General features: G+C 37.4%; 3 protein-coding genes and 1 long non-coding RNA gene across 7 annotated transcripts; 2 read left to right on the forward strand and 2 right to left on the reverse strand.

Annotated features, from left to right (window-relative positions):
• Positions 1-2,169: 2,169 nt before the first annotated feature.
• On the reverse strand, positions 2,170-3,943 carry LOC109159588. Of its 2 annotated transcripts, none has more exons than XM_019307697.1 (2): positions 3,168-3,943; positions 2,170-2,296 (listed from the first exon to the last, which is right to left on the reverse strand). In XM_019307697.1, exons 1-2 carry the CDS (start codon positions 3,506-3,508, stop codon positions 2,218-2,220), a joined length of 420 nt encoding a protein of 139 aa, XP_019163242.1. In that variant the 5' UTR covers positions 3,509-3,943; the 3' UTR covers positions 2,170-2,217. The 2 variants fall into 2 exon arrangements, with proteins under 2 accessions (XP_019163242.1, XP_019163241.1); XM_019307696.1 differs by lacking the exon at positions 2,170-2,296 and adding an exon at positions 2,576-2,731.
• Positions 3,944-4,740: 797 nt separating this feature from the next.
• On the forward strand, positions 4,741-6,781 carry LOC109159587. Its single transcript, XM_019307695.1, has 4 exons — positions 4,741-4,861; positions 4,981-5,134; positions 5,250-5,313; positions 6,030-6,781. Exons 2-4 carry the CDS (start codon positions 5,010-5,012, stop codon positions 6,333-6,335), a joined length of 495 nt encoding a protein of 164 aa, XP_019163240.1. The 5' UTR covers positions 4,741-4,861; positions 4,981-5,009; the 3' UTR covers positions 6,336-6,781.
• Positions 6,782-10,161: 3,380 nt separating this feature from the next.
• On the reverse strand, positions 10,162-25,616 carry LOC109159585 (kinesin-like protein KIN-14P). Of its 3 annotated transcripts, none has more exons than XM_019307690.1 (23): positions 25,425-25,616; positions 24,768-24,890; positions 24,505-24,662; positions 24,296-24,406; positions 23,840-24,113; positions 23,390-23,517; positions 22,894-22,977; positions 22,706-22,783; positions 22,512-22,607; positions 22,374-22,403; positions 16,253-18,091; positions 16,091-16,172; positions 15,887-15,982; positions 15,595-15,774; positions 15,354-15,460; positions 15,104-15,282; positions 14,698-14,862; positions 14,357-14,610; positions 13,585-13,748; positions 11,273-11,390; positions 11,017-11,123; positions 10,425-10,478; positions 10,162-10,324 (listed from the first exon to the last, which is right to left on the reverse strand). In XM_019307690.1, exons 2-20 carry the CDS (start codon positions 24,868-24,870, stop codon positions 11,307-11,309), a joined length of 4,212 nt encoding a protein of 1,403 aa, XP_019163235.1. In that variant the 5' UTR covers positions 24,871-24,890; positions 25,425-25,616; the 3' UTR covers positions 10,162-10,324; positions 10,425-10,478; positions 11,017-11,123; positions 11,273-11,306. The 3 variants fall into 3 exon arrangements, with proteins under 3 accessions (XP_019163235.1, XP_019163236.1, XP_019163237.1); XM_019307691.1 differs by having other exon boundaries at positions 24,768-24,939; XM_019307692.1 differs by lacking the exon at positions 13,585-13,748.
• Positions 18,423-27,118, forward strand: LOC109159589. Its single transcript, XR_002050619.1, has 3 exons — positions 18,423-18,432; positions 21,646-21,647; positions 27,028-27,118. It is a non-coding gene; the product is annotated as an uncharacterized LOC109159589 (long non-coding RNA).
• Positions 27,119-27,981: the final 863 nt, after the last annotated feature.

Genomic DNA, 27,981 nt, shown 5'->3' on the forward strand with positions numbered 1-27,981 from the left:
CAGGGTGGAGTAAGTTTTACCAGCTGTTGTATGCTGAATTTGTTCCCCCTTTAGTTATTTTGCAGGTAATGTGGCACGAGTATCTGGAGCATGAGAGTGAATCATCTTTTAGAACTTTGAAGTTTTATATTATTTTAGAAAAATCTAGAAGTGAATTCTTAGAAAATTGTATTTAATGCGTTGTAATAGAACAAATTATGGGTTGTTTTTAGTAGTATTGTTTTTAGCCTGTGCGTTTGGATATAGGTTGTTATCTAAACGTGGCGGTAGCATCCCTTTTTCCTTTTGTTTTGTTTAGCTTCCGCAACTAAAAATTGGTTTTAATAAAATAAATTCATTTCTATAAGTTATTTTGGTTAATGGAAAATGGGGGTGTTACATGCCCGGTTCCAACCTTATGGCTACCCCCAACCTTGTATCTTCTTCCAACCATTACCTCCAGGACCCCTGTACTTCTTAGTCCAACCTTTTTCCCCTCCTAGGACCGTCGTCCCCCACCAACAAACTACCAACAAGACCACCAATTTCATAGTACACGAGGGTACCGTTCACACACACGGCAACACATGCCACCCAAGAAATACGTGGACCCATCACTCAGGCCACAAACTCCATAATCACGTCATGGCCACCACGAGGACCACTGCAATACCTTGGTGACTACTGTCCCATACCACTAATCGTGCAATCCAGGTAAAGCCACACACGCAGCACACCACAACAGGAATCAATCAACAGATCACAACGAAGATATGAAACCATACTCAATCAAGGAATGGGTCACAGCCCAACAACAACAACGATGAATAACACAAGTTATCATCAACCAATAGGAATGTACAAACAACACACAAGCTAGCATTTAAATACCGAACTAGCATGCTTATCAAACGGGTAAACCAAACGTAGTTCCGAAGAACACACAAGACTCATCACGGTTCAACGAAACACAATGTTGAACACTTAGCACGATTCACGACACCAAAACCTACATGGATACCTACCACATAGTTCTAGACATACGAAACATCAAGAAGACACTCAAATAGTTCCACAAAAGAACAACGGGAAGTCAAAAGACCAAATACCGAGTCAAAAGAATCACGGGGAACAAATCCCCCAAACAACCACAAAACGTACCCCGCGGGTGGACCCACGGGTAGGCCCCTACCCGTGGTCCTGCCCGCGGGTACAAGCCTTTCCACAACATGTACCCCGCAGGTGGGCGGCGGGTTGGACCCCTACCCGCCGTTCCGCCCGTGGGTACACTCCTGTACCACAATAAATCACTTCGCGGATTTTCATCTCCAAACTCAAATTCAAGTCCAAAACATGTCAAAATTCACCAAATACAACAAAGTGACTTGAACCAAAGGAATAGCCAAGCAATGACATACAAGAACCCTAAACACAAGCTCTAGATATGCATTTTCACAAGATCATGCATCAACACTCACATTTCATAGCAAAACACATGTAGAATCCAAGAAATATTCATATAGGTAAGCAAAATAGATTTTGTAGAGCATGGGTTACCTCTTGTAGACCAAAAACCTTCACTTAACACCACACCAAGCTCCTATCAAAGCCCACCTTCCAAACCCACTTCAAAAACACACCAAAAGATCATAAAGATCCTATCTTTAAGAAAAGACACCTAAGATAACACTAAAAACACAAGATGAATATGGATCTTACCCTCCTAGATGCCCAAATATATGAAAGGTTGAATCTTGGAAGCAACTCTTGAAGTCTTGACAAGGTTTCAACTTGGCTTGGAAGAAAAGCTACCCACCTTTTTAGAGAGAAGATGGAGCTAGGATTTTGGAAAGTGTAAGGATAGAAATGAGGTGTTCTCACAAGGTTAGGTTACAATACTAACACAAGGTGAAAGGTCAAGAATACCCTTACTAACATGGAAAGGTGTAAAGAATAAGGGAACTCCTTACAAAGCTTAAGGTACAACTTTGACTTTGGGGTTGACTAGTCAATTACTAGTCCACGACTATTAAATTTCAGGAATTTAAGGAATTAAATTACAAATTGAGATAGGATTAATTACTTAATTAATCCCTTAACCGAATTTGGATTTCGGGGTGTCACAAGAACACTATTCAATTTGCAAGAAAATTGATAGGGAAATTGTTCGTTGGCTTTATATTTATGGTATGATCTTGTAATAGCTGTTATATATATTGATGTAGTGATGTACAGAGTTTATGAATGAATAAGAAATCTCTTTCCTCTGTTCTTTATTTTCTTCTTCCTGTTTTTACTGATCTTGCGAGCTAAAGGCCTGTAAACAAACTTGCAATACAACACGTTATCAGCACTTTTTCTCTACATAAATCTTCGGTGAACGGTAATATGAATCTGTTTCAATCTGATCCACGTGAATCTGTGAATTTTTATTTTTAGTTTTTTAAAAAATACCATATCATATGATTACTCCCTATTTTTTTAATATGAATCTGCACATATCTGCAAATATGAATCCATGGATTATTTTGTTTAATTTTTACTATTTGATTCAATTTCTAAAGCATGAGATTAAAGCATCGAGTATCTGCAAATATAATTGTTGGTTGTTTAATTTTTTTTCTCGTTTTTCGTTGCCCCTGCCGTGTGTTTCCGTGAACGGCGATCGAAGATCGACGACGTCGCCGGGGAGAGGGAGGACAGATCCGCTTCGCCAATCCGTTGCTGCTTCCGCCGGTTATCAGTTATCAATCTACCCGGGACAAAAGCACATTGAGCTTCAGAGATGATATCATTTAGCCAGGGCTTTTGCAAATATTTTATAAAGCACATTACACAGTGCTATAGGCCTCAAATCTCCCATGGAGGTTGGTTTGGAATTTTTTTGTATCAAAACAAAATGGGTGGAGTTACTACCATCAGGTAATCTTTTGGTTAATCTAGCTCTCTTACAGAACGACACTACATCCTCCCCAACAATGTCCCAATAGTTTTGGAAAAAATCGGGAGGAAGCCCGTCGGGGCCAGGTGACTTATCAGGCTTCATATCAAAGAGAGCTACTCTGAGCTCCTCATTAGAAAATTTTCTAAGTAACCTCTCATTCTGAGCATGGTTAATCTTAGACTCTAGACAACCCATTACTAGATGGGGCTCTCCATCCTGGTCAGAGAATAAATTTTGAAAATACCTTATGATAAGGCTGTTCAAAGCAGTCCCCTTCTCCTCCCACTTGCCTTGCTCGTTCTTAAGCCTGAAAATTTGGTTATTGAGTCGCCTCTTCCGGACTGAATTATAGAAAAAGGTTGTGTTTTGATCCCCATCTTTCAGCCAGAATTCTTTGGCCCTCTGTTTCCAGTAGCTATTCTGGTGTTCAATAACTCTTTGATGCTGAATTTGTGCTTCACGAAACATAAGACACACATGCATGTCTGCTCTTCTCTTCAACAACTCCATACGTCTCTCCCAAAATTGAATTCTCCTTCTGAAATTCTTTGTGAAAATTTTTCCCCATCTCCAAATCGCAATCATGCACTACCCAATTCGGTCAATTAAATCCATCCCGATTGACGAATTCCAACTTTCAATTACAACCTCCCGGCACCTTGCTTCTTGTAACCAAAGATTTTCAAATTTAAAGCGCTGCGGAAGCTGTCGAACTTGATCCCGAATCACCTGTAACAACAACGGAATATGATCGCTTCTAGAGGATACAAAGGATTGCGCCTAGCTCCCCCGAACTTCTCACGCGGTCACGTCATTCATCCGAAACCAATACTCTGTCGAGTTTAGCTTGGATCCAATTTGGCTTCCCACGTGTATTGGTGCCCCTCGAAGGAGAAATCAGAGAACTCACTTTGATCGACTACATCTCGAAACCCTTCTATCAGCCATCTTGGTTGTGGGTTACCACCTTTTTTCTCTGAAGGTTGAAGGATATCGTTGAAATCGCCAATCACTGCCCAAGGAAGAGACGGCCAGAGTTTTAAGCAGATTCTACCCCACGTGTATTTGACTCCTGTCTGGAACACCGTAAAAGCCAGTAAGTCTCCAATCATCGCCCCGGTTGTTCCTGGCAATGACCATATCAATGTGTCTACTGGAATAAGTTTTAATTGTGACCATTGGGCCTTTTTTCCAAAAGCAAACAAGCCCACCACTTTGACCTCTACTATCAACTGCAAACATGCCTTCAAAACACAACTTATTTTTAATGGGCTCTAACCTACTAGCAACAACCATAGTCTCAATAATGAACACAATGTCGGGCTTCTTGTAGAGTATGACAGTTAACTCACTAAAGGCATCCTCATTAGTAGGGATTTTGGTGTGGGTTTTGAAGAGTTTTTGTAAGTGTGATTAGGAAAAAGAAAATGGTAGAAAAGTGAAAAATAAAAAATAAAAAAAAATGTTGATTTAAAAAAAAAACGGTCATTAACGCGCCCAGCAAGCGCATACACTGCACGCGGTCACTTGGCACTATTTGTGGCCTTCACACGTCCTTTCTCGAAAATTATTAAAATGGGTGGGTCCCACTTTTTCGACAAAATCTCCACATTTGTAGTACCAATTGTAACCTTCTCTTTCCTTATTATTATCTTTTTATGTTGACAATTTTCTCTTAAAATCTGTGCATAATCTCCTTATTTGGATGCTTAAAAACTCTCCGATAATTCCGAATACACGCGCATCACGCCAACCGGGTTGCACCCAAATTCCAGCCGGGCCAAACTTGCAAATTCCAAACTTTCTTTTCCTCCGAATCCGATGAAATATCATCCCCACCACACTCCTAACTCTCACACTCTTCTTCTTCTTCATCCCTATAATCTTTCCCCTTTCTCTCTCTTCTCAGTTTTTCGCATACCGGCACCTAAAACCTAGGTCTACACTCTACACTCTCTCTGCTTCTCATGTCTGTTTACCAAATACGTTTTGTATACCGGTACGTATATGCATACGTTATGTTGCGTATATCTGAAATAGGTTTCGTGTTGTTGCAGGCGTCGGATCTGTGAAGACATAGGGCGAGATGGAGGGGGATAGAGAAAATTGGATGATGATGACGATGAGCAACAGCATCGCTTGCCCAAAGCCGCGTAGAGTTGGTGGCCTCGTCGATGAACTCACCAGGCCTTCTTGCTTGCCGCGGTTCAGGTTTTGTTTTCCCACTGTAAACTCGTCTCTATGAAATTAAATCAGGTTATACCTCTTTCCACTATGGAATTTGTGTATTTTGTTTTTCTAAAACTTTTTGGGGTTTTATTGGCAGTCAACAGACGGAGCCTTGTGATTCGGAAGCTGGAATTGAGCTTTTGGAACTCATCCTTAGTAAGGTAATATCTGTTTTGAATTTTTGGTGTTGATTGTGTTCTCTGTTTCTTAATAAATTCTGAAAAGATATGAAAGTTTCTCTTAGAAAAATACTATCTTTCTTGTATTAGTTGTTGATCTTGGTTCGATTAAAAATTCTTCCTGGTTTTTTATGGGTTTCTACTTGAAGGAAGCCTATCAGGAGGAATTTGGGATTTTTAAAACCTATTTTCCTCTTTATGTATGTTTATGTGTTTTCTGATCAACATGAATGGGTTAAATTTTTTTTTTTTTAAACTCTTTGGGTGCAAAAAAATAAAATAAAATTATACTCTTTTGTTTATGGATGGAATATAATTAATTTCTTCTCTTTAAATGCTAGAAATACTGCTGATGGTCACTAGTAGTCTGTGTCTGTGTTTATGACTGATCAATTTTCATCAGATTTAGTGATTTTTTGATGTTTGTATGAATGTATGATGAATTTTTCATGAATTAATATCCATTTGGTCCCTCGACTCAAACTTGCTCAATTTCATCTCCAATTATGCAATTTTTACCTAAAATAGTCTGGATTAGGACATTTTGGTTAACAATTGCATAGTTGGGGATGAAATTGAGCAAGGTTGGAAGTCGAGGTGTGAAGTCCTATTAGTCAAGGGACCAAATTCGGTATTAACTCAATTTTTGATACTTCTCTAGTTTGTTCAATGAATAATATTTATTTGTGTGTTAACAGGGGAGCTGTCATGTTGGAACCCCCAATTTGCAGATGGCTTCATCGCCACCTTTTTTCAGTGGGTCGCCACCAAGCAGGGCTATGAATCCCCTGATTCAAGATTTACATTTTGGGCATGATGATTTTGTTGCAATCCCATCACCGCTTCGAACAGTAGTGCTGCCATTGCCATCACCACCTCTGACTCCTTCCCCTACTCGCATGAATGGAGGAGGATGCGGAATGAGGTATGGGCAAAAGCCAGCTCAGGTGCGAATTGAAGGGTTTAACTGCCGCCAAAATTACAGCATCTCAGCTGTCTCCTAGAACTAATCTTGAGTTTGCAATGGCCCCTGAAGACGCTGAAATGTAGATTAAAACCACATCAGGAAATAGAGATTTTTGGTCGAGGGGCAAACCGACCTGAAAACTAAACCAATTTGTTTATCTCTGTATATAGTGTGACAACAAGTCTGAAAATGAGGGTCTTGTTATGAGCATTGTTTTTCTCTAATGAATCAATCATGCTGTGTGTATATTTCTGTGGCATGATGGATTCAGGGAATGTTAAGAGTCCTGCACAATAAAGAGACGTAGCCAGAAAGGGGAAAGAAATCTCTGCCCTTTGGATTGTTTAGGTATTTGCCTTAGTCAATATGAGTTGTGAACTTTATATTTCTGAACTGTCCTCTCACTTGTAATTGGAATTTGAAGAGAGGAGATGATGGATGATCTATTATTTAAAGAATATATGTTGCTGGAGTTTCTATTCACTTTGGTGTGTCAATATCCACTTGGTAGTGTTTGCATTATTTGGAAGTGCATAAGATGCCAAATTTGTTTTAGGCAGAAAACTAAAGTAATTGGGAAGCAGGTGTCGAATCCATGGATGGATTGGTTTTCTTATGTTGCACTCTTCTTTTAACTTTTAGGATAAAATTTTGTTCTCTATTTTTTTTGGTGGTAGTGGGGTTTGGATTCTATGTTTCCATGTTTGATGGAATTGAAAGGTTTAATTTGAGTTCGTAACATCCTTTTTCTTTTCATTCAAAAAATTTAGGTTCAACTCAGATAGTTCGCAATATCTTTGATAGGTTATTTACAAAATGGAAGCATGGAGGGGTGGACATTTCGATTTGGATTATCTGAGTCGAATTGAAACAGAATTGAACAGTTAGGTAGTTAAAAATTGAACTGTACCAAAAAATCGAATGTTTTTTAATATATATTTATATTTGAAAACCGTATATATTTTATCTGCATTCAAATGTTTTTATATTTATAAGAGAAAAATGGTCAAATAGGCCCCTAAACTTTAACTCAAATGTCAATTAACCCCTAAACTTTATAAAAGTACAATTAAACCCTCAAACATGTCAAATTAGTCCAATGAAGCCCAAAAATTGATAAATAACTTGTTATTACAGGTCATTTCAATTTCGGCGATCGGAGAGGAATTCCGGCCACCGACGAAAAAATCCGGTCACCGGCGACAAAATTCGGCCGTCCGGTCGTCTTCATTGGTAAATAACTTGTTATTACAGGTCATTTCAATTCCGGCGACAGATTCCGGCAACCGGCGAGGAATTCTGGCCATCGACGAAAAAATCCGGTCACCGACGACAAAATTCGGTCGTCCGGTCGTCTTCCGGAGAAGACGGCCGCTCTTCTCCAATGGAGAAGACCAACCAGACGGCCGTCTTCTCCATTGGAGAAGACCGACCAGATCTGGCCGTTCTTCTCCAATGGAGAAGATGGTCGTTCTTCTCCATTGGAGAAGGCGCCCGTCCGGTCGTCTTCTCCAGTGAAAGACGACCGGACGGCCGGATTTTTTTCGCCGGTCGCCGAAATTCGTCGCCAGAATTCGTTGTCGGAATTGAAATGACCTGTAATAACAGGTTATTTACTGGTTTTTGGGCTTTATTAACCCAATTTGACATGTTTGAGGGTTTAATTGTACTTTTGTAAAGTTTAGGTGGCTAATTGACCTTTGGGGTAAAGTTTAGGGGTCTATTTGACCATTTTCTCTATTTATAAATTTATCCAAATATATGTACTAAATCCTTAATTTCTTAATCTAAATTTTCACAATTGTTCTTTGTTCCTAATTTTTTCTCTGCGAGTCATTAAGAAATTTGAAATATGCATTGTGGACTTGTTGTTTAGATTTTCAAATTTAAAATATTAGTTAAAATAAATAAATAATTATGTGCGCAGAAGATAGACGCATACCCAGATGGAGGTTGGTCAGCTCGGCTGGCTCGGGTAAAGCGATTAGGCTCAGTAGCCGGTGTGTCCTCGGCTGGGTTCGCATATGAAACTCGGTTGGGTGACCAGCCTCGGTAGTCGGCGTGTCCCCGACCGGATACCCTCCCAGGATCCGGATGGGCGATCAAGCTCCGCGGGCGGCGTGTCCTCGACCAAGTACTGCTCGGGAATCCAGCTGGGCGACTAGGCTCAGCGGTCAGGGTGTCCTCGCGCGAATATCGCAACCCCTCCTCGAGCCATTTCCTAGGCAGTCAGGGCATCCTCGGCTGGGTGCTCGCCTAGAGGCGATTACAAGCAGATTTCACAGAGATCTCTTTCCTCATTTAATACGAGTAGCTTCCTTTATTAACTTAGACATTTATGACATTAAAGAAGCCGGATTCCTTAACTGATTTGGCTCCACGTCAGCCCTACTTTCTTCGTAGGAATCTTATACTATTGTATAAATATCCCCCGAGATCACCATGTAAAGGGTCGAACGGCCGAAGCTCTAGCAAAATAATATCACATTATTCTCTCAGCTTCACTGAGTCTTTCACTCACAAAACACCCTAAATATTTTACGGTAGTGTTGACCCGCCGAACGGCTACCAAACGCCGTAAAACCAACACCACCCCTAAAAACATTTACTGTCTGAAGCTTGCAAGTTGCAATATGCTGCATGGTTGGGCACCACAGTTTGGTACACAATCAGTATGGAGAATGGGTCTGCTTTGCAAAATGGCCTTTGGTTTAAACTCCCCTGGCAATTGATTTATCTCTTTGTTTGTGAGGTGGCTGTCACTTTAAGTCTCCTATCATGATCATCAATGGAGAACACAACTCTACAAGCCAAATCCAGCTCACCATCAAAGAATGATGCCCCCACTTGTGTTTTAACTTTTAATTCACTCTGTTCTCTCTCCTCTTTGTTCATTAATTGCATGCTTAAGAGAAATTGGAAGTTCAAACCCCCTTTCGTATAGAAAAATTAATTTGGTCAGCATTTTGCCCTTAATTGGGTCGGTCCGGTGCAAACGAAAATTAGTCTGAGTATGATACGGGTTTAAAAGCTCAGAACACCTTGTGATCTAAAAAAAAAACCACTAGAAAATTGCTTCTTAATGTGATAGTAATCCTCCCCTTTAGGCAAATTAGTCCGTTAAAGCAGAATTTGTGTCACACCCTCGCTATTTCTCTAAATCAACATTTTGTTAAGGATTGCTATAGATTGAGCAAAGAATTGAAAGGAGAAGAAATTGAGAGAAAAGCAAATACATTCAGTGCACAAATTTTCTACGATAATCCAAAAAATTAACAAACTCCTCAATTAAATATAAACTAAGTAATAATTATGAGAAGATTTATAGGTGAGACTGGCAGTTCACTTTTAGGTTTTTTTTTTTTTTTTTCTTTTTTCACTAAGTAATAATTATGAGAAGATTTATAGGTGAGACTGGCAGTTCACTTTTAGATTTTTTTTAATTTTTTTTTCAAAACATCCCTTTGATCCAGTATTATTGTGACATGAACATTTTTTTATTTTCCGTCAACAAAAACGTTGAAATGATGTTAAAAACAATAACATTTCTGTTTTCAAATAGGAATTTTTTCAAACAAAATAATAAAAATATAAATATAACGGGATTACCCATTTTGTACCAAAAAAAAAAAAAAAAAAATCGAAATGCTCTAATTCCTAATTCTTGCGTATTCAACCCATCTCGTATTTTCCTTAAATTTTTGATTAGCTCCCTGGGATATAACAGCACTCTATACAAAAATTGAACAGTGTATCCTTGTACACGGCAGGAGGACATCTTAAACCGCAAAATGTGTCCATTCAACCCCTCAAAATAAACCAAGAAAGATAATTAATTATGCACTTGGATCAGTAAGGGGAGGAGATTGAATAAATTAAATTAATCAAATGACAGAATTTCCTGGCAGCCCAAATAGTTTTACACAAGGAAATTTAAGAAGAAAATAATAAAATGATAGAGCTACATGTTAACACTACTTCCTAGTTCTCATCTTTGGATTGGTTCTGCTGGGCAGAATCTCATTCCTGAAAATAAAATGGGAAAAGGATTGCATTATTGCATGAAGAACTTGAAGATATGCCCCCAGCCCCTGTACATATCATCAAACATACTAATTCTTCTTACCAGTTGGGAATTTCAGGTTTGCTTTTAGGTCTGTAAGATGAAAATGAACCAATCCTGAAATTGTATCAGTTTAATAGATACAAAATTAATGAGGGTAATGGAAACCAAGGGTGTGTTTGGTTAGACCCAAGGAATGAGAATGAAAACGCTGTTTGGTTGACAACTTTTTAAAACACAAGTATAGGATTTGATTACCCGTATAATTACAAAACTCATTACCTAATTGAAATCAGGTATCATTCCACTAATTCAGCCTTATCACTCCTCATTTCATCGTTTCCTTAGTTCATTGACTTCCTCACTGCATTGCCTACTCACCTCATCGCCACTCTTAAGATCAATTCCCTTGATTTTTTGTTTTTTTTTTTTTTTTTTGTATTTTTAAAATCTTTATTCTGATTATAGGTTCATAAATAACCAAACATCAATATAGGTAATCATTCCAATTCCACGCTACTACCAAACATGCAAAATACTTTAACCAAAACCCATTCCAATTACCAAGTATCTGATTCCGATTCCCATGTTCGAACCAAACACACCCCAGGTCACCAGTGGATTGTAATCAGCAAGAAGAAGATATGTCAATTACCTCTAGGCCTAACAGGTTAAAGTGAGGTCAGGAGTTCGATTCTCGCCTTGTACAAATCAGGCATTAGTGTTTAGTTCCTTTATTGGGTATCCAGTTCCACCGTGTGGCTTTATGGATAGTGCAGAGGAGAAAGAACAAGAAACAATTAATTTCCTTAATACTTATTTCTATATTTAAAAAGGAGACTTCTATAAAATAATTTATTGATGCAATATTAATTTAAAGGTTTAAGGGGTAAAGCAATAATAATACCAACCTCTAATTATGAGGAGCAAAGTGAAATTAACCCTTCACACTTTGGTGACTTTGGCATCTTGCTGCAATTTCTCAATCTCTTCATCTTTTGCAGCTATTGTGTCCCTGAGAGATGTGACCTGCAAAATTAAATAAAATCAGAATGTAGAAATAAAAAATTTCTTTCCAGCTTATTTACTCATTCAAGAACTGGCTGTAAATTTCAATAAGAATAGCAAATGACCACAAAATTGTGAAGCTTCTAATTCTATAATACTAGTAGTGTTTGTTAAAGATTACAAATTGTGTATTATACAACACTTTTTTGCTTATTTAAATAATCTGTGCCAACTACTATATAGTGTGATGACACCTTTGTTACCATTTCACAGGATCGAACCCTGGTGGTGAGGGATTGATTCTGTTGGCTGAAAAAGATTGAGAAAGTATAAAACATATACTACTTTGTAAAGAATCATTAATGTTTCAAAAAAATAATAATAATAATAATAAGAACACACAGGAAATATCAAAGAACACACATTAAACACATGCATAATACCAAGAGGCACAAGCAGTAAACTCAATACCCCCCGCCCTCAAGTTGGAGCATCATGTGCTCCAAGCTTGCTACACACAGGCACCCGTGAATAGAGACACTTGAACACGAACACTTAAACACAATTGAACGCGAATAATTATACCTCCTACCAATCATCTTTTGTAAACATAATCTAAGTCAAGAGCCCACACAGAATTTGACTGTGAGAAAAGAGCTGTAGTAGAATTTTCAGGGATAGAAGTCGTAGCACCATTAAGACAAAGAAATTCCTCATACTCAACTTTTGAGATAATGCGAGAGCTTTGAATCATCTGAGGATTTGTTTTTTTGCAGACACCACAAGTTGGCTTTCCATCAATTCCATACAAATCCCAACATTGTTCCCGTGCATGCCCCTATTTATACAGAAATCGAAAATACAACACATATCTCTTCCTTGGCCTTCCATGGCTACCATGAGATTGGGAAGCAAGAGCTAAATGTTAAGTGGTGATTTCTTTAGGAGTTGTAGACATCTGAAGAAGACGTTTGAAGACTTCTGTAGTATTTGGTGTCATTCCTTCATTGAGTATTTTATTCTGGATTTCTTTGTATTTTGATACAAGCATGGAAAGTGTAAAGACCACCCAATATTTGTCTCACTGAGCTAGCTGCTCAGCTGATCCATCAATGGGCATGAGGGTGTGATATTCAATCATCAACCCTCGGATTTTCCAAAAGAAAGTTTCCATTGATATTTCTGATTTTCTAATATTTTGCATCTCATCTACAACTGAATAAAATTGAGAGATGTCATTTGTATAAAGGAACTTGGCTTCTTTCCATACTGAAAAACAAGTTTGGAATGGGTGAAATATGGGTATTAATTCTTGTGAAATGGACTGCCAAAACAAACTGCATAACTTGGCATCTACCCTTTTTTCCAAACATCTTGTTCATACTGAATTTCAGTAGCTTCCTTAGTCAAATGATCTTCAACTCCTTGGCCCATAAACCATATTTCAACAAACAAACCCAATCTTAATAATTCTGAGATCCTACTAATTTACTACTAATAATAGACGGATTACGAGACAGATTGGGCACAAATGCAGATGATGGGTATTCAATAGAGGGTGTCTTTTCACTATCGTCAACACCACTTCCAGCCATGGTTGACAGGAAAATATGGAAAAATCACCGGAAGGTCGCCAGAGGGTTGTAAGCAAACCTGGAAATTGGAATGTTTTGCTAGAAAAAGCTGTCAGAGACATGTGACAGCGGGGTCATCGAAGTGTGGGTGGCGCATACGGTGGTAACTGGTGGCTGGGAAATTATGGGTCAGCTGGATTTTCTATTCTGAGGAGAATTGAAGTAGTATTTTAATTGGAAAAGTACACTAGAGTGGGAAGTAGAAAGGGAGCAGCCTAAAAACAGACCATGTGGTTCACCGGAGCTTCGCCATAAAAAAACAATCAGGCCACAAGAGTGGTTCTGATAACAAGTTGAATAAACTGGAAAGGTTTTGTTTATGCCATGGCTTGAACACACTCTTGGATCACACAAAGACTAAACATATATATACCCATAGGCTAACCTAGCGTATATCACCCACATAAGTTATATCAACCTGTTCACACACTTACGAAATATTAAAGGACATACATTAAACATATGCATAATACCAAGAGGCACGAGCACTCAACACATACTACAAAATTATAAGTGTTACCAAACTGGTCAATGCTCAAAAGTTCGAGATTTGCAAAATTTGTCAAGTGATTATAGAATACCTGCTCCATCAATTCCCTAACATCCTTGCCATCTTTGCTGCTCTTAGCAGCCCCTAGCTCTACTCCATATGCCCTTTCAGCAAATTTTAATGTGCTTAGGGATTCAGAAAATGAAATATGATCGGGATTCAGCTGCACAAACATGAGGGTCTTTGCTTGACCACCTATATCAAGATAAAATACAATAAAAATAAAATGATGATAACAGATGGATGAAAAAGTTTATTTTCAAATTCATGTCCAAGAGCTTTAAAATAATCTTAAAATTGCTAAATTTTTTTCCAATTGAAAATTTCCAATTAGCAACAATGGCTAAAAGGTGTAATAATAAAATAATGGAAAATTCTTAGTAAGCCAAACTCAGTTCTTCACTTGTAGACTGTTATAATTTAAGATTAGGCCATGGTCACTCAACTGGGCTATAAGCACATGGGCCAAACCACACTAAAAGATTGAATCCAACCCATTAGCTAGTCTAACCCATGGCCTTATAAACCCATATGTTCTCTCTTATTTTATAGATGTGGGACTCTTAACATAGACCTTGTAGCCAACATTTAGCTATAACAACAACCACATGATGGGCTCTTGTATCATACAGTTATAGTAGGAACAGATATGCAGGCATCTCCTTTAAAGAGGTTTCTTAGAGTTTGAATGCATGATCTAAGAGTTAACATTGAGCACTAGGCTTACTTAGCTGAGCCCAATCAACACTATCTGTGAAATTCAAATTTATGGGGTATGGATGTATACTTGGGAAATGATATACCTAAGGAGCTCTGAAGAACCTGAGTAAGCTTGCTATTTCTGTATGGGACATGAGGACTTTTTGTTGACAAAGCAGAAATGACATCTCCAAGGGCGGCTAAAGACTTGTTTATATGTTGTGCCTCTTTCAATCTGTCACCTGTTACCTCTGAGCGATCTATTCTTTCACTTCCTGCAAGATCCACTAAATGAAGGCTGCCGTTCATGGATGAACCACTTTTCTTATCCATCCCTCGAACATGAATAGTTAAAATGCTGTTTGGAAGTTTAGCAATTAGCTTAATATACAATTGCAGCATGGAACTTTAAGAATGATGAGATCTTAATATTCGATTGTGAAACCTGTGTGAACGACTGCTTCTTTCATTCATGGAAGTTGAGCTTTTTGCTCTGCTCTTTAATCCGATATTCATTAGGTCCAACACGTCAGAGGGCTTGTTAACTGGAAACATGCTAGCATCTGGGACAGCTAACCCATTGGGTTGGGAGGTATTCAAAATCCCAAGTGTGTGCAAATCAAGGAAAATAAATGATTTAACTGTAAACCTGAGAGATACTACAGAGTTAACTTGAAAAAAAATTAGGAAAGCCGAAAAAAAGGCATAATATAAATACCAGGAAATGATAGAAATGTGGAATTCTAGTGCAAAACCAGGACAAAAAGCTAGTGCCAGAGAACTAAGATTGTTGTGATTAATTGATGCTTTTAATTTAGCCACATAAGAGGTTATAATTCATTTGTGGATATCTTTTCTGAGAGCCATCACTTGAAAGTAAGTCACGAACTTGTTCATTATATATTTCCACCATTTGAACTATTACTTCATATGAGAAAGCACTTCCTCTCGTCTGTGAAATTCGGAAAAGATCATTTAAAGCACGATAATTGACTCCCCAATTCTCTTCCGTTGCTCCGTCAGGGCCAGTCTGTAGAGTATCCCCATCATACTTAAAATACAGAGTAAAAAAACGAAAATCATATATAATGGATTTCTTACCATTGTGTACGTTTTCCCTGAACCAGTCTGGCCATATGCAAATATACATACATTATATCCATCCAAAACTGATTGTATCAATGGCTGTATATCTGCAAATACTTGAGCTGCAAAATTTTTGAACATACATCAAGTCTGTCAATGATAATAATGTGGAAGAGTTCAGTTAAAAATAAATGGGATGATAAAAGTCAAGAGTGACTAAAAATCTAGTACACAATATTGAAATTTGTTTCAAAACCTTGTGTTGCAGATGGACCATAGACCCTGTTAAACTTGAATGACCGGCGGCCTTCTTTTGCTTGTTTGGAAGGATTCATAACAATTAGCTCCCCATTGTCGCCAACATATTCAACAATTGTTTGCTTATCCTTTTGTTTAGGAAGAAATGGCCTTACCCGGCAGTATACTCTAATATTTCCTAAATTATCAAAGAGCTATGAGAGAAATACACCACAATCAATTAAAAGGACAAAAAAGAAATATTCCGGGTCACATATATGTTAACTTATAAAGGAAACATAGAGTAGTACCTTTTAACTCCTGGACCTCATTGTGCAGCTTCCTATTTTCAGCAAGAACTACAGGATAGTTTGCAGCTGCATCTTCTAATGACCTCATTTTCACACCTACATTGAAATATATTTTCATAAGAGCAATGGATAACTTGTAACTTACAAATTAAAAATTCCTGTTATAATGAATTTAACAATAGCATGCCATGCAGCAGTATTTACCTAACTGATTAAATTCCTCTGAGTAGATCTTTTGTGTTTTAGAAACTTCTTGCCTTATTGATTGGGATGAAAACCTTAGTTCCTGAGCACAATAAAAGGTTTAAATTGAAAATGATAGGCAAGATGTTAATATAAGATGAAGAAAAAATTGTCAAAGCATACACGTAGTGCTCCAAGCTGGAATTCTGTAAATATTTGGTAGATGTGTTGTATCTTGCTCCACTGCTGAGACTTTGCTGCTGAAAATTCTTCAAGTTCCTGTACCCTATTTCTTGATTCTGTAAAATGGTTTGAAACTTCCTTTAATCTTTCCTCAAGGCTCGTAATTTCCTTTAACCTTTCTTCTAGACTTCGTTGAACTTCACTGGTCTCTGTTTTCATTTGCAAGCAGTTCTGTTCGTAAGTTTTTTTAGCCTCTTCGAATTCTTGTTTCAAAACGGAAATTTCTTGATCTGCATCACCCTTTTCTTTCATCAATCTAGCCATATTATGTTCTTCTGTTTTCATCTGCAAGCATTGTTGTTCATATGATTTTTGAACTGCTTCAAGTTCTTTCTTCAGATCTGCAATCTCTTGAATGGCATCATTCTTTTCTTTCATCAACCTAGTCACATCATGCTCTTCTGTTTTCATCACCAAGCATTGTTGTTCATATGAGTTTTGAACTGCTTCAAGTTCTTTCTTCAGATCTGCAATCTCTTGAATGGCATCATTCTTTTCTTTCATCAACTTAGTCACATCACGCTCTTCTGTTTTCATCAGCAAGCATTGTTGTTCATATGAGTTTTGAACTGCTTCAAGTTCTTTCTTCAGAACTGCAATCTCTTGAATGTCATCATTCTTTTCTTTCATCAACCTAGTCACATCATGCTCTTCTGTTTTCATCAGCAAGCGTTGTTGTTCAGATGAGTTTTGAACTGCTTCAAGTTCTTTCTTCAGAACCGTAATCTCTTGAATGGCATCATTATTTTCTTTCATCGACCTAGTCACATCATGCTTTTCTGTTTTCATCTGCAAGCATTGTTGTTCATATGATTTTTGAACTGCTTCAAGTTCTTTCTTCAGATCTGCAATCTCTTGAATGGCGTCATTCTTTTCTTTCATCAACTTAGTCACATCATGCTCTTCTGTTTTCATCACCAAGCATTGTTGTTCAGATGAGTTTTGAACTGCTTCAAGTTCTTTCTTCAGAGCTGCAATTTCTTGAATGGCATCATTCTTTTCTTTCATCAACCTAGTCACATCATGCTCTTCTGTTTTCAGCAGCAAGCATTGTTGTTCATATGAGTTTTGATGTGCTTCGAGTTCTTTCTTCAGAACTGCAATCTCTTGAATGGCATCATTCTTTTCTTTCATCGACCTAGTCACATCATGCTCTTCTGTTTTCATCACCAAGCATTGTTGTTCAGATGAGTTTTGAACTGCTTCAAGTTCTTTCTTCAGAACTGCAATCTCTTGCATGGCATCATTCTTTTCTTTCATCAACCTATCCAGATCATCATCATCTGAATTCATTTCCGAGTAGTGTTCTGAAGTTTTTCGAGTTGCTTCAAGTTCTTCCTTCAAAACTGCAATCTCTCGATTCACGTCATCTTTTTCCTTCACCAATTTAACCACGCTATGTTCATCCGTTTTCATTTGTGAGAACTGTTGCTCATACATATTTCGAGCTGTTTCAAGTTCTAGCTTCAAAATTGCAATCATTTTACTGGCATCATCGTTTTCCTTCATTAATCTAGCCACATCATCTTCATTGATTTTAATTTGTGAGCAGTGTTTCTCAAAAGCTTTTCGAAATGCTTCGAGTTCGTGCTGCAAAATTGCAATCTTTTGATTGGCCTCGTCCCTTTCCTTCATCAATGGAACCACATCATGTTCATCTGTTCTCATTTGCCAGCAGTGTAGTTCATAAGCTACTGGAGCTGCTTCCGGTTCTTGTTTTAAAACTGGAATCTCTTGTTCTCCACTTTTCATTTTCTCCTGTATGTTGCTCTTCTCATTCTGTAATGTGATTTAATAAAAATGAAATACATATTCTTTAAAAGAATGTAAAACAGGAAAACAGAATTTAATGATGTTATCGAGAACTTTGAAATGAAATTTGCTGCTGCCTCTAACAACATTGGAAGGTTGTAATCACCTTGAGAAGAAAATAGTTAATTGTATGGTATGGATGTTAGATCTTAGTCTCTTAGATGTACCTAGTAGGTAAAAACTTCCTCAATCAAAGGTGAATGTTGATTTCTGCAAGAAATTAGATCTAAAACGTAAATCTCTCTATTTCAGTTTGTTGGAAATGTTGGAAATAGGCAGCCATATTTACTCTGCTCTAGGAAGTTGTAGTCTTGAGAAGATGAGTAGTTTTCAGCTTTTATTATGCCCTTTCAAAAGCTTTTCTTTATGCATATATATATGGTTGTAATATGGAGAACTTAGCATATATCAAGAATGAAATGGTATCAGAGCCACTCGGGCTAAATTCTCACGGATGAACCGTGATTTTCCTATCAGGGATAGACTCCAGATTCATCATTCCTTTTTCTATATTATTCAATATTGGGAGCTTTGTTCACAAAAGTGGTACCACAACTCTCCAACAGGAACTCCGGCGACCTTGCCCATCTTTTCCGGCCGCCTATCGTCGCCACACGCGCGCTCACGCGCCACCTTGCAGGCTGACCTTTGACGCCATGCACCTCCACGCGCCGGCGCGTGAGGCTTTTTCCGGCCAAATTTTCCAGATCAGTTTGTTTCCTTTCTGCGACCCTAAAGTGTTATTCTCATATTTTTCTGATGATTATGGCAGAACATAAAATTTTGAACAATACATTGAAGGCTGCTAGTATCACTGTCTCTCATACTGCCCTTGCATTAAGATCTGAATCAGTTTGGGTCTTAGATTCTGGAGCCACTGATCACATCTCTGGTAACCCTTCTTTTTTCTCCCATATTAATTTCTCAGTCTCTTCCTACTGTTACATTTGGTGATGGGTCAAAAGGAAAGGCTATAGGAATTGGAAAAGTCACCGTTCATTCTTTATTTTTATCTAATGTCCTTTACATTCCCTGGTGTCCCTTCAATTTGATCTCAATTAATCAACTTACTCACTCTCTTAACTGTTTAGTTACCTTTTCCTCCGATTCTGTAATTATCCAGAACCGTCAAACAAAGGAGACAATTGGAGTAGGAAATGAATCACGAGGTCTCTACCCCCTTTTATGTCCTACCAATACCAAAATAGCTTGCACTACTACTGTTTGACCTCTCTTTTAACCATTGTCGCTTAGGACATCCTGATCTCAATAAATTAAAACAACTTGTTCCAAGTTTGTCAAGTCTAAAAGCCATAGAGTGTGAGTCATGTCAACTTGGAAAACACTCAAGAGCATCATATCCTAGTAGAGTGAATAGGAGGGCTAATACCCCATTCTCTCTAGTTCATTCCGATGTTTGGGGACCATGTCGGGTTTCATCCACTTTGGGTTTCTCATATTTTGTTCTCTTCATTGATGATTTCTCTCGGTGCACTTGGGTCTTTTTAATGAAGAACCGTTTTGAATTATTTGATGTGTTTAAGAAATTCTACAATGAAATTGTGAATCAATTTGGGGTATCTCTCAAAATCTTACGCAATGATAATGCAAGAGAGTATTTTTCTGACTTTTTTAATTCCTCTTTTCATCACATGAAATACTTCATGAATCTTCATGTGCTAGAACTCCTCAGCAAAATGGAGTTGCTGAACGAAAAATTTGTCATCTTGTTGAAACAGCCCGTACTTTGCTTATTCATAACAAAGTTCCTAAGAATTTTTGAGGCATGCTATACTTCACTCTTGCTATCTTATAAATCGAATGCCTTCTTTTGTTTTGCAAGGAAAAATTCTTCTTCACATCTTGCGCCCATTGGAACCTCTCCATAAGCTCCCATTACGGATCTTTAGGTGTACTTGTTTCGTTCATGACTCTTCCCCAGGACGTGATAAACTTGATGCTAAGGCTATAAAGTGTGTTTTCATTGGATATTCTCGCCTCCAAAAAGGTTTTAGGTGTTATTGCCCTAAAACATACCGTTTCTATACTTCCTTTGATGTTACATTCTTTGAAACAGCACCTTTTTTCTCTTCCACCTCCATTGAGTCTGACTTCCTAGGAGAACCAACTGAGGTAACAGAAATTCTCCCTGTGCCTACTTTTTTAGAGCTTATATCTCACACTGTTCCTGAAAGAACTATACCAAATCTAACCATTCAAGAGGAATGACATGTTTCACCATTTATGTACACCAATCAACGACGCAATCGTCAAAACTCCCAAGAGGATGGAAATCAGATTGATTCATGTTCTACATGTTTGCTTCCCATTAACGCGGCCCAAACCATAACAGAAACAGACTCTCCCATTGCCAGTCGGATAGGTAAAAGATCCACTAGGAATCCTTATCCTATCTACAATTTCCTCACACAAAAACGACTCTCTCCATCGTATTGTGCTTTTATTACTAGTTTGTCTATTGTTTCTGTTCCAAAGATTGTCAAGGAGGCATTAACTCATCCAGGATGGAAGCAAGCAATGATTGATGAAATGGAGGCACTTGATTCTTCTGGAACTTGGGAGTTAGTTCCTTTACCTCCAGGTAAAACTGTGGTTGGTTGTAAATGGGTGTATAATGTGAAGGTTGGTCCAGATGGACAAGTTAATAGACTTAAAGCTCGACTCGCTGCTAAAGGATACACACAGGTATTTGGCATTGACTACATAGACACTTTCACCTGTCGCCAAAATCACTTCTATCCGCCTCTTCCTCTCAATGGCAGCCAATCGTCATTGGCCATTATATCAATTGGATATCAAAAATGCTTTCTTGCATGGTGATTTGAAGGAGGAAGTGTATATGGAGCAACCCCCTGGCTTTGTGGCTAAGACGGGAGCAAATCTTGTTTGTCGTCTCAAACGGTCTCTCTATGGGTTGAAGCAATCTCCACGTGCTTGGTTTGGGAGATTTAGTGATGTGGTCAAACAGTTTGGCATGATCCAAAGCAAGGCCGACCATTCTGTCTTCTATAAACACTTTCTGGAAAAAGCATATATCTTGTGGTTTATGTTGACGACATCGTCATCACAGGAGATCATACAGAAGGAATAGAACAACTCAAGAAATATTTGTGTCAACATTTTGAGACAAAAGACCTTGGGAAATTAAAATATTTTCTTGGTATTGAAGTTGCTCAATCTAGAAAAGGTATCTATGTGTCCCAACGGAAATATGTTTTAGTCTTTTAGATATTCTTGATGAAACAAGTATAATAGACTGCAAGCCAGTTGACACACCCATGGATCCAAATGTCAAGCTTCTTCCAAGACAGGGGGAGCCTCTATTCAATCCATGTAGATACCGAAGATTAGTTGGCAAGCTACTATACTTGACGATCACCCGTCCAGATATCTCATTTGTTGTAAGTGTAGTTAGCCAATTTCTACAGATATTAGAATCTTAAGATATTTGAAAAGATCTCCAGGTATAGGATTACTTTATAAGGATCATGGACATACAGAAGTTGTTGGATATACAGATGCAGATTGGGCTGGATGCCCTTGGGATAGAAGACCAACTTCAGGATACTGTATTCTTTTTGGTGGTAATCTCGTTTCTTGGAAAAGAAAAAAACAAAATGTTATTGCCCGCTCAAGCGCAAAAGCAAAATACCGAGCAATGGCACTTGGAACATGTGAGCTAATTTGGATTAAACAGCTTCTCACAGAATTCAATTTCTATAAACTTGGTCCTATGAAATTGATTTGTGATAATCAAGCAGCTTTGCATATTGCCTCCAATCCTGTCTATCATGAAAGAACCAAACATATTGAGGTTGATTGTCACTTTATACGAGAAAAGGTTGCCTAGAGACATCATTACCACATTTGTTGGATCAAATGACCAACTTGCTGATGTTCTCACTAAACCTCTTCGCGGACCTAGAATTGAATACATTTGTAACAAGCTTGGAGCATTTGATTTATATGCTCCAGCTTGAGGAGGAGTGTTGGAAATGTTGGAAATAGGCAGTCATATTTACTCTGCTCTAGGAAGTTGTTGTCTTGAGAAGATGAGTAGTTTTCAACTTTTATTATGCCCTTTCAAAAGCTTTTCTTTATGCCTATATATATGGTTGTAATATGGAGAACTTAGCATATATCAAGAATGAAATAAAGTATCATTTCTTCCTCTTCCCTCTACTGTTTTGACACAGTTAATTTTGTTATCTGAAATACAAAATCACACCTTAATATGCCGAACTGGGTTCATGAATATCTGCATTAAAGAACTTCTTATTAGGCAAAGGAAGGGTGGAAGCTGTGAAGGAAACACAGACAGACTTGAAAGTATGTTAGCTCTAATGAAACATGAGAAGTTCCTTACTGCCTCTGTCTCTTCTCTCGTCCCTGTTGCAAGGGCTTCAAGATCTCTAATTCTTGACTGGTATTTATCTTCACGAGCCTTGAACAGATCACTTTGCTTCAAGCAAAAATGAACAGTATACTAAGTTTGTGTTAAACTCCAACTCCATATAGAATTTATATTAGGTCAAAGCCAAATAGCATGGAGTAGTTTACCATTCTCAAGTGTTCTGCTTGTGTAGATATCCGCATTTCTATCTCTTGAATTACCTTTCTCAACAGGCAGGCTACGCGCTGATGATGGAAGCAACTAAAAGTGTTAAGAGTTTATATTTTATGATACTTGTGAACACAATATAACAAAACACAGTGCTCGGAATCAACACGCATATCAAATTCCATACTTCTGGCACTCCTCCATTTTTTCGTTCAGTGCTTTCATCTAGAATTCCATTCACAACACTTAAAAGAGAGTGTGTTGGAGCATTCTGAAAACAAGATCGTAAATGAGATAAAAGTCATTGATTGAAAAAACCATGTGTAGACCTTTAATGAATTGATCAAATAAGTTCCATCACTAGGGTTCAAGATTTAGCCTTATGATAAGCAAGCCCCTTTCCAAGCATTAGGATTGGGCTTGAATCCCCAAGTCCTCACTCCATCCCCTATCAAGATGTGCCAAAAAAGAACAAGGTCACGAGTTCGTATCCCAGCCCTCTTGGTTTGAGCCGGTCAGCTATGGGCAACCTAGGCTGGTTTACCTCCTTGTGGTCCTTTGTCGGCTAGGATCACAAGGCGGGGTTTACCCAGTGCACACCCTCGGGTATTGGTTGCGGGTTTCCCTCATCACCCCAAAAAGAACAAGGTTCATCAACAGCAAAATGGCTGTCTTAAACTCACATCCAAACGGTTTGATTTCACCGCTTCTGAAACTTTTGTAGGTAGCAGGTCAGCATAACTTCCTTGTTTAACCTGAAATACTTGCTGGAATCTATGCCCAACATGATGCCCCGATGCAGCTGATGGATCTAAAAAAGCCAAATGAGCCAAGGAGTGATAAGCAAATCGAAGAAATTAATAATAAAAAAGTACTTTGTAGCTACTAGGAAATAATCAACATATGATAGTGTTGGTGGAACCCTCGAATTCAAGTAATTTAAGAAGTATTAATTGAAATAAAATATATGCCAAACAAAATTTTTACTGGCCATGAGTTGCAGAAACTTATTCTCTTCACAGATACAAAGTACATCTTGTGAGCTGTTAGAAATATGTAATTCACAACAATTGGATCACTACATTGAATGAGAAGATATGAAAATTAAAGGGAGGTATATAAACTAACAGTACCGGCCATTACTGGAGTATGCAATGTGCGCTTAAACTTTGAGTCTAAGTTCTGCCTCTCTTCTCTAGAAGATAATGAAGAATGAGATTGAGAAGATTGTTGTCTTTGAGGAGCATCACCGCATCCAAAATGTTCTCCCGCTTCCTTCCATCTTATATTAGAAGCATTTCCAGAGAGATTGGATATATGCATATTCAAATTCTTGTATGCTCCAACATTTGGCATATAATGTGTTTTAAGTGTTAAAAGGCAATCAACAACGATTTTCATACACCCCTGGAACATGTAGCACTTTTAGAGATGAAATGTTGAAAGCAAATAACATTAACCATCGCAGAAAGGAAGCAGAACAAAATGTTCTTATTGGGCATAAATAGAGCCTTGTCAAATTCACAAGTTCATATTCAACTAAACTACCTCGTGAAGATAGCTAAAAATTTTATCATAGTGCTACTTACATATTCTAAATCTGATGGATGAAACCTGGACAATCCCAATTTATCCATACCGGATAAGAACCTTCCAATGTTTCCTGAGCATGATTCCCAGGAATGACTAGAGCCACCATCCTAGACGAGAAGGCAAGAAAAGGGTATCATTGGACCATTCTAAAACAAACCCATCTCCTAAACATCCTTGTATAAATCGGCAAATTTTCTTTTATTACCTCTATCACCAAATTGGGCTCCAATTTATTCAGTAGTTGACACAAAACACTACCATCAATTAAGAATACTCGAAGTTCCTCGTCAGAAGCATTCACCGGCAAATTCAAATGAAGAAGAGTATCGTTTATCCATTCCACCACCGCGGCTCGTTGCTTTGCTGCATTAAGAGGGAATAGGGGAAAAAGAAGAAGAAGAAGAAACTTAGTCTAATCAAGAGATTATATTAAAAAGAAACTATGGTGCTTTGCACATTTGAGCTCACCATTACTACTTGAAGAGGGCTCAAATACACGACAGCTAATAGATATATTTGAGTCATTGAGTCTTCCATAGTCTTTGATCAGGGGAGTTGCTACAGAGTTCATGGTGGAAAACTAGTGTACATCTGTATAGGACAACCCAAAAGCAGGAGCAATGCTAAATAGAAAGATGAACTTCATTGAACAGAAAAACATGAAAAAAGTCCAGAGAAGAGTTATATAAATTCATAAATGGAAAAAAAATAAAACAAAACAAAATAATAGAACTTTCAAATCCAGGTTCTTGCTTTAAGAGAAAATTTGTGGGATTCAAAGGAAATTGATAACTTTATGCGAAATTAATATCCTTAAGTATACATATATACTTGCTACTATCAGGCAAATTGAATGCATCCACAATTAAAGTCACCTCAATTTCCAATTAGAAAACTCATATCAAGCTTACAAACATTCATAATCACAAGAATCCTGAAAGCCCAAATTTGCGCATGAAGAGCAAACCCACATGCAGAAGTTCAAAATCAAGAACGGTAACATGATCATTGATATCATGCAGAGCAAATAAAGCATACCTACAAATGAAATTCTTCAAAATCCTGCAAGAAAGACAGCGTTTTGAACAAAAGGAACGAAACTTTATGAGGAAGGGGGAAACGAACCTGAGAAGATAGATGGGAAGGCTTGGAGCTCTGCACATTCATTAGAGAAGACAATGGCAGTTTTAAGTTTTGTTATTATTTATGCATAGATAGATAGATTATATTGTTGGTTTGGTATGAAATGTGAAATTGTACGTCTTCCGGTTATTTGCTTTTGCATTGGGTGTGTAGCATTGCCCATTCCGCCATCTTAGGAGCTGCTCGCTTACTTACCTCAGCTAAGGAAGTTTCTTTCCTATTTTAGGGGATGTGTTTTTTCAAAGGAAAATATTTTCTTAAAAGTGGAAAAAAATGTTGTTTGGCATTTGTTTTATGAAATTCATTTTTCATTCTTACATTTGAGGAAACACAAAATCCTAGATAGGATCGATATGTGAATATGTGATTTTGTTTTCAACCAGAGTGGGAAGAAAAAATGAGTTGGCATGATTATTTTATATTTTTACCTTTGTTATTTTTTTTTTTTTTTTAAGTATTATGGACTCTGTTACTGATGGAAATATGCGATCTTAGGGGTCCATTTTATTGGAAAAGTTTTGGTCCAATCGTCTGGGTGTCCATCTTTGTGGGTGAGGTATTGGCCTAATAAGAATAATGAAATTTTATTGGACTAAGAAAAGAAGGAAGCTTGGAATAAAATATTATTATTATGGGGTATGGGACGGAAGCTCCACTTATGCATGGGAGTGTGCTGAAAGCAAGGTAGTGTGGTTCAGAATGAAGGTGTCAGATGTCGTCCATTTGTCAACCATCCGTAAATCCCTCAAAAATATAAATAGGCACCCTTCCCTCACACTAGGATTCGAGTCCTATTGGTAATATATTTAGTTTTGTTTCATCTATCACACCTGGGTTCGAGTCTTATTGGTAACATATTTAATTTTATTTCATTTATTAGTATTATTTTGGGCCTAGCGCCCCGGATAATAAAATTATTCTTTGCCTACCCCGTTCTATATATATATATATATATATATATATATATATATATATATATATATATATATATATATATATATATATATATATATATATATATATATATATATATGGGTTAGGTTCCTGTGAGGTTAGGTCTTCCCGTGCGGTCAGTGCGGCATACACCATTAGGTATGCATAAATGCACCACACAGTGTTTGTAAATACACTATATGTGTGGTGTATTTTTTTTTTTTTTTTGTGGTGCATTTTTTGGCATTTCATTATGGTGTATTTTCGAACACTGTATGGTGCATTTATGCATTCCTAATGGTGTATGTCGCACTGACCGCACGGGAAGACCTGACCTCACAGGAACCAAAATCTATATATATATATATATATATATATATATATATATATATATATATATATATATATATATATATATATATATATAGTCATACCGTTGCAAAACTTATTTTGGATATAAAAGTATATGTACGTAGTTTTACGTGTTGGAGTAGGTTTACTTAGCATTATTTGCTAATTTTGTAAAATGTGATTTCAGGATCTGGATCTTGTGGCTAGTCGAGAGTGTGACGTAGAATTTGTACCCCGATTATGGTATAGTTGATTAGATAGAACATTTGTATTAGATAAAAGCTTTGTATTTGAATTTGAGTAGAAAACCTTTGTAGCCTGTGCATTTGGGTTTAGAATAACCTAAGTGTGGCATAACACCCCATTGAGTTTAAAGTTTGAATTCGCTTCCGTAATTTCGTTTGGCTTTCTGTGTTGTAAAAATTGGGGGTGTTACATTTTCATCTTCGTATATATATGCCTGAGATCGTATAATATGTGAGACGCAAGTGCCACTTACAATTGACGTATTTTTTTGAACAAAAAAAATGGTTTAAAATTTTTTCTAAACCTCATTTGGGAGATGCGTTCCTAACAATAAACGCATGTCCCAAATGATTTTTTCTCAATATTATACATTTTTTTTTAACTTCCTATTTTTGTCCTTGCATATTTAAAGCTTCCCATTTCAGTTATTGGGTACCCAGTCACCAGGGAATGCCTCTAGCTTCTCTGGCCCAACCTCCTCGGCCCTATACGGCTATACTCAATCGTTATATCGTGCAGCACGGCGCACAATGCATTGTGCGTCCCGTCCTGTCCAAAACGACGTCGTTTTGTTAAGTTGTGTGGAGAGTTGACGCGACGAAGATTATGTGTATTCTGTTATACAATTATGTACATTCTATTATACAATTATGTCAATTCGAAACAGAGGATTTTTTTCAGAGTTAAGAATTTAAGTGTATGATGTTAAGATTTTATGTGTATTATTTTAAGAGTTTATGTGTATTATGTATTATGTTAGATTATGTGTATTATCCTTTCACAAAAGATTATGTGTATTCTGTTATACAATTATGTACATTCTATTATATACAATTATGTAAATTCTATTACACAATTATGTACATCAGAAACATGAGTATATTTTTTAAGAAATTAACAGCAGACACGAGAAACATAATTTTCAAAAAAAAAAAAAAAAAAAAAAAAAAAGACAAAACGATATCATTTTAGACCAGGGTGCACAATACATTGTGCGCCCTGGTGCAAG

Source organism: Ipomoea nil, unplaced genomic scaffold (assembly GCF_001879475.1).
Source record: "Ipomoea nil cultivar Tokyo-kokei standard unplaced genomic scaffold, Asagao_1.1 scaffold2833, whole genome shotgun sequence".
In the NCBI taxonomy this organism is placed as follows: domain Eukaryota; kingdom Viridiplantae; phylum Streptophyta; class Magnoliopsida; order Solanales; family Convolvulaceae; genus Ipomoea; species Ipomoea nil.

Coding starts and splice junctions, on each gene's coding strand:
- LOC109159588 (XM_019307696.1), bottom strand. CDS start 3,508: ATGATTGCGATTTGGAGATGGGGAAAAATTTTCACAAAGAATTTCAGA. Junction 2,732..3,167: donor TTGAACAGCCTTATCATAAG/GTATTTTCAAAA, acceptor TGTCCCGGGTAG/ATTGATAACTGATAACCGGC.
- LOC109159585 (XM_019307690.1), bottom strand. CDS start 24,870: ATGAACTCTGTAGCAACTCCCCTGATCAAAGACTATGGAAGACTCAAT. Junction 24,114..24,295: donor ATCCATCAGATTTAGAATAT/GTAAGTAGCACT, acceptor TACATGTTCCAG/GGGTGTATGAAAATCGTTGT. Junction 16,173..16,252: donor TCCAGCTTGGAGCACTACGT/GTATGCTTTGAC, acceptor TATTGTGCTCAG/GAACTAAGGTTTTCATCCCA.
- LOC109159587 (XM_019307695.1), top strand. CDS start 5,010: ATGGAGGGGGATAGAGAAAATTGGATGATGATGACGATGAGCAACAGC. Junction 5,135..5,249: donor TCTTGCTTGCCGCGGTTCAG/GTTTTGTTTTCC, acceptor TTTTATTGGCAG/TCAACAGACGGAGCCTTGTG. Junction 5,314..6,029: donor TGGAACTCATCCTTAGTAAG/GTAATATCTGTT, acceptor GTGTGTTAACAG/GGGAGCTGTCATGTTGGAAC.